This window comes from Musca autumnalis, unplaced genomic scaffold, assembly GCF_047663935.1.
Source record: "Musca autumnalis isolate F117 unplaced genomic scaffold, ASM4766393v1 scaffold_1, whole genome shotgun sequence".
Classification (NCBI taxonomy): Eukaryota; Metazoa; Arthropoda; class Insecta; order Diptera; family Muscidae; genus Musca; species Musca autumnalis.
Window position 1 is genome coordinate 119,282,117 of NW_027411644.1, and position 6,518 is coordinate 119,288,634.

Genomic DNA, 6,518 nt, shown 5'->3' on the forward strand with positions numbered 1-6,518 from the left:
CGTTTAAAGCCTTTAATCAAAAGCACTACATAAAAAGTCGAGCTGTGGATACAAAATGGACTGCATTCAGTCCTGTGCTTTGGAAGCAAAAGTGACACATTCCTAGCCGCATGCTATTTTATAAAATTCCTCAGTGAATTGAACCCAGGGATGAAAAGTGATTGTAATAATTGTACCATGGGATGCAAATTTTGCTAGGCGTATTTTGTTGCTCATTGCATACAGCCAGAGACAAAAGTTTACATACACCCCATAAATCTCGGGTTATGGGGTAAGTAATGATTTTTATGAAATTCCAAGTATACAGTTTTATTTCTTCTCGCTTATACACAATAGCTCTGTTCCAGAACTAAAAAGTTTTTACAATTTTTACCACTTTTACACATTTTGCGTTCCCGTACACAAAATTTATATGAAAATCGTTTACGACTTTTACAACTTTTACGACTTTTACCACTTAATAAAGTACGGGAACAGGCCAGATATTTAATACAACAAAAGTATATTCCTTAATACAAATAACGGTAAATTTTACAAAAACCAAAAATGATGGGGACAAAAGTTTACATACACCCCAAGGAAATACATATGTGTATTACCGTACAATTTATGGAATTAGCAGCAAAATTTATACATTTTCTAGTTTTGGCGAATAATTTTTGGGGGTTTAATGCCGTTATTTAAGGACGCACTTCCTTTATAGCTCATTAAAGCCGAACCTTGCGTAATTCTTTGGTTTTTTCGGGAATTGTATTTTAAAAAAAGCACAAAATTAGTGTAAGATTGCAAATCTTGAAACCCTAGAAAGCTTTGAAGTTGTTCTTGTGCGAAATATACCTTCCTGGACGTCGATAAATGCACGTTTTTCCTCAGATTTCTCAGGAAGTTAATAGATTCCGCGGAATTTTTGGTGCAAATTACATACTGCACCCCGGTTAACTACCTCTAATAAAATTCCAAAAAATTGAGGCAGTTATGCGGGAAAGGCAGTTACGAAAATCCCGCATAACTACCTCATGTGGGTAGTTACAAAAATCTCATCTCAGCCCTACAAAAAAATGACAACAATTAGAACATAATCGCCAAAAAACAAAACGGTCTATAATAAAGTCTAAAAATATATAAGTTATATTATTTAATCAATAAGAAATTTAGTCATCAGTGAACATAACACCATAACATAACACTGGACATCTTCATCACAATTCACGTAGTCGTCGAAATTAATTTTCTCATAAATACAGCAGTGCGGGTAATAAACCGAAAAAAACATTAGCTGTGTTCCTTTACTTACCTGAGGTTACAATTTTTACCATTTGTTACCATGTTTAACCTGCAAAGCGTTCCTTAACCCCGAAAAGTGGCAAAACTGGAAGCAATTTTTAAGAGAGTGAGAGAGGAGAGAGCGAAAATGAATTTCTCTTCTACCACAGGCTACCAGACAAATTTCTGCAGGTAAAAAATTGCAGAATTGATTTTTCGACTTTTGTTTGACGATTATTTCACAATGAAGAAGAAAATGGACGAAAAACAGAAGAAAAAGTCGAACGCTGACAAAACTAAATTAAAAACTGTGAAATAAAAGACGAAAATTGATTTTTTATGTTTCTTTTTGACATAGCTGCCAGATCTACAATTTTTCCGTTTCTTTACTTTTCTGGTAAAAATGTTCATGAGAGAGCAATTTTGACACTTTTCTCTTTTACCACTCTTACCATTAAAAAAGTAAAGGAACAAAGCTATTATTAACTGTTCTTTTTGGGGAAATATTTGACGGGCAAATATCCGAATTGGGTACATATAGAAAAGTAGTTAAGTTTCAACTCATTTATATGAAAAAACTTTGGGGATTCAGATTGTTAGGCAATTAAACGGGAAAGGCAGTTAAGCAGAGAGGTAAATAAGCGGGGTGCAGTGTAGAAGTTCTCGAATTGCCTTGTAATATCGACGCCTCCAAACAATAGTATGCTAAGTCGACTTAGCGTGTTTATAAGTTCTTTACATTTTTATATTTAGCGTCCTTGAACTTAAATTCTGTCAAATTTTGGTAATGATCGGACAATCCGAACAGAAGTTATAAACAAATATTTACTTAGCATAGTACTGAAGGTCAAAGAAATTTCCAAACTTTTAGAGCTTGTCCTGCAAAACTCGCTTTTCAGAATTAGCAAACTATAATTTGGAGGTGTCGAACGTCCTTTAACTTAAATTCTGTCTAATTTTGGTAATGATCGGTCAATCCGAACAGAAGTTATAAACAAATATTGACTTAGCATAGTACTGAAGTACAAAAAAATTTCCAAACTTTGAGAGCTTCTCCTGCAAAACTCACTTTTTAGACTTAGCATACTATTATTTGGAGGTGTCGATATGATCTGATACAATCGTTGGACATCAATTGAATCCCAGGTAACTGTGTTGATGTTATCTCAACTTACAGAAATCGATGATTTCTTAGTTGAATCGTCCTGTCAGCTTGCAAATATTTTGTACTGGTGTTTTTTTTTGTAAAGCCGAGGAGTGAGCATCATTCTCATTAACATGAGAATACTCGATGCTTAAAGAGTTCAGGTTTTCACTAGAAAAATCATCATTTCAAAAACTGAAAAGCCAATTGATAATTCCCTTCGCTGGGATCATGATATTGGTAGCGATCAGTAAATTTTGCAAGCTGTCAGTGCGTATTGAAAACATTACTCTTTGCAAAGAAAGCAATGATGACGTTAAGCCAAGGGGGGAATACTCCAGACTTAAGCAATCATTTTACTTTCTACAAAAACATTGTTGTTGTAAAATGCTGTTTCGTCAAACAAACATAACTACAGTAACAACTTTTTCTCGGAAAATGTTTTGTATACTGTGCTGCTCAAAACATTTGTAACTGGAATGACTACTTCACTTTTTATATATGAAGTTCTGAGGTAATTTATGGATTTGAAAAGCAAATATTTTTGTAGGTTGGTTGTTTATTGACCCCTTTTTAAAACACCATCTTCGTTTTGGGTCAACTTTTTTGTATAAGAGGACAAAATCGATAATCATTCGACTTGGTGATAAAGAACATTTTTTCAAGTCATATAACTCAAATATTGATTTAAGTCGACGAAAAATACTCGATTTTATACCTCCAAAATCAATTCCAAACATTTTTTGCAAAATTTGGAAATGGAACTTTTCATGGAAATTACTGTTTTCCTAAAATTTGCCCATATTGGGACACCGGTATATATGTATAAATTTATCGATGTAAAGCCTTTATTTAACGTCTGTTGATGTCCTCTGGGGGATCTGCTTAATAATTCGCATCATTATTTGATTATCCCCTGCAGTAGATCTAGTTGTACATTCACCTCCTTCCCATCTTATCGCAATTTTAGTAATTTTTACGCGGTATACAGCTCAATTTTAAATATTGTCATGTTCTTATATTTATTTCTGGACTGCGTTGGATCCACAATTTTCAGAAATGAAAATTTGTCATATCTTTGATGCAAATTTCGGACCATAACTTTTGTTTTTATTAAAAAATTAGAAATGTCTTGTTTTCGGCATACTTGTCTGTCAACATTAAACATAGGCGGCATAAAATATATTTCTCATGAAAGCTTTTTGCCCCCTTCTTTTGATTAAAACCCATCTTATGCCAAACAAAAAACCAAAAAACTCAACAAAAATTAGGTAATAAATATTCGAACCACGGAGTTGCATATGTTTTGAGCAGACCAAAACAAGTGATCATCCGACATTTCACACATTTCTGTAACATAAGTGTTAAGAACTGAATAAGCATTTTAAAATCTTGAAAGTAGGGTCAATATAGAATCAAATTGTAAAAATAAATATATTTCAAAACATGAAATGTCCTTAAAAATAGTCTAAATGTGATATAGGCATCTGAGTTGCAAATGTTTTGAGCAGCACTGTATGTCTGCCTGAATTGATAGAAAGAAATTCGCCTCAAAAAATTGTTTCGCTTCTGTTTATGAATTTTGACCATGGCCCAATTATAAAGGTCCTCTCTCAAAAACAAATGATTTTGATTTGAGCTGTCAAAATTCATATTTGTCATTTGAATTCGCTGTGAGGTAGAGAAATGCCAAACTGTAGTGGAACAGGTAGATGTATATCGAAAAAAGAAAACAAATCAACTTTATGTTGTACACGTAAAATGTCAACATTTGTTGTGTTTTGTGTTAGAATTTAATTTACAATAACTTATTTTGGCAGTTAAAGATCGATCAGCTGGTATATTCTGTTACGCCAAACAAAAATAACTGCGTCAACACCTTTTCTCGGAAAATGGTACAATTACCATGGTATGCATCTACCTTAATTGACAATAAAGAGATTCGCCTCAAACATATTCCGTGTCGGCGAAATCAAATTTTTCGCCTTTGTTTATGAATTTTGACATTTCAAATCTTTGTTATTGTTTGAATTCGCTTGAGAGAGGACCTGTATAATTGGGCCATGATTTTGACATTTTAAATCTTTGTTTTTCTTTGAATTCGCTTGCTGGAGGACCTGTAATTGGGCCATGGAAGCAAGGCAACTAGACGAGGCAGCTTATGTACTCAGGCCTTAAGTGCTCCTAATGTCGGCATGTCCCAGTAGTCGGCATAAACAATATTGTCAGCTAACTTTGTGTGCGTGTAAATTGCCGAAAATCATCGGCACCGCCGTGCCAAATGTGATTTAGACTCGGAAGGACATTATACTATGTTTACATTTACGAAATCCACTCGATTTCAGCTGTCAATTCCTTTGCGTATACGTCAAATGAAAACTCATCTGAAATCGATTGGATTTCATTTGACGTTTTAGCAATGGAATTGACAGTTGAAATCGAGTGAATTTCGTAAATGTAAACATAGTATAAGACTGAAGATAACAAAATCCTTAAAGTGTCGACTATTGGTGCACTATGTGGTCATGTTTACATTTGAGCTTTTTGGATTGTAGATTTGAAATCCAGTGGATATATTAAATCCGGCTATATGTAAACGTACTTTAAGTCATCTTTATCTAAAAGTATGCAATACCAACTACCCACGACATAAATCTATGTATTACCAACTACTCACATCCTAAAAATATGCAACACCAAATAATGACGTCCACTGAATACACACACACTTGTTGTTGTGTTGGCAAACATTCGGAAAATCGATAACGGTATAGTGCTAAAAAGGAAAAAATAAAAAAAAAATCACACAGAAAGGTAAATTATAAAATTTAACTACATAGACGTTGCTAAATTAAACCCGTTTTGTAACTAATGAAAACTTTGTAAACAATGTGAAATTAAATTCAAGATTTTGTTAGTTTTTTTTTAGAAATTTTCATGGAAACGACAATGGCCACGAAACTCATATTTTTCTTAGTGACTATAACAGCTGGCCCGATTGTTTCGGCATATGCTCCAATGTCGAAGGAAAGCATTTTTGCTGATGTACTTCTTACGGAGCTGTTAAATCGAATGGAAAAGGAAAACGACCCACTTAATAATTATTTCGACATTGACACAGATTTGCCAAAGGGCTTGGATTTAGTATCACGTTCTTCGGGACAAAATGCACCCGAGGATTATGAATATCGTAATATTTTTCCAGGTGGCAATAACCCATCCATACGTGACCAGGAATTAATGCAACACAGTTCATTGTGGGGTCATCAATATGTATCCGGTGGTATGGGTGAAGCCCCCAATCATTTTCCAACTTTAATTAAGACAGATGCGAGTTTGCCAGCCTATTGTAATCCACCAAATCCCTGTCCTCAGGGCTATGATCAAAGTGCTGGATGTATATCCGATTTCGAAAACACAGCATTATTCAGTCGCGAATATCAAGCAGCGCAGGATTGCACTTGTGACAGTGAACATATGTTTGATTGTGCTGGTCAGGACTCAAGTGCAGGAAACAGTGAGATGGCTTCAACAATGGAAAAATTCCTAATGCATCAATTTCAAAGTGATAATACGATTGACAATTCCAATGCACCAGTTAAGAAGCACTTTGGTATATCTCCAGCATCTGCCGCAGTGAATCCATTTTTGGAAGGTGACAAACTACCAATTGCAGCCAAGAAAGGCAATTTAAATCACATCAAGGTCTAAGACCTGCCCCAACAGCAGTCTATATTAAGAGAAATAAATAAATATTTTATGTATCCCCTATGCTCCATATACAAAAATTCGAAAAAGTTATAAGGTTAACTGTTGGAATTTTATTAAATGTATATACATATGTAGCTATATAAAACACTGTATGTAGTATGTATAACTCACCGATGAAAACCAAATGTAACAAATAGTGTGTATGTACCACAAACGTACAAAATGTTGGTACAAAGGATGCGAACACTTATTGCACGTCATAATAAAACACTGTAACCACATAAAGTTGAAGATATGTACTTTTGATTTCAAAAACAATTGTTAATGAACGTTTTGTTTCTTAATTAAATTACATAACCGAATAAAATATCTTAGATGTTTCCATCAATTGGAAATCAAA

The 6,518-nt window shown here is 34.0% G+C and overlaps 1 protein-coding gene across 2 annotated transcripts; it reads left to right on the plus strand.

Moving 5' to 3' along the window:
* Positions 1–5,097: 5,097 nt before the first annotated feature.
* Positions 5,098–6,518, plus strand: 7B2 (Secretogranin_V domain-containing protein 7B2). Of its 2 annotated transcripts, none has more exons than XM_073989757.1 (2): positions 5,098–5,221; positions 5,326–6,518. In XM_073989757.1, exon 2 carries the CDS (start codon positions 5,345–5,347, stop codon positions 6,116–6,118), a length of 774 nt encoding a protein of 257 aa, XP_073845858.1. In that variant the 5' UTR covers positions 5,098–5,221; positions 5,326–5,344; the 3' UTR covers positions 6,119–6,518. The 2 variants fall into 2 exon arrangements, with proteins under 2 accessions (XP_073845858.1, XP_073845865.1); XM_073989764.1 differs by having other exon boundaries at positions 5,337–6,518.

Excerpts from the sequence above, each read along its gene's own strand:
- 7B2 (XM_073989757.1), top strand. The coding sequence starts at position 5,345 with ATGGAAACGACAATGGCCACGAAACTCATATTTTTCTTAGTGACTATA.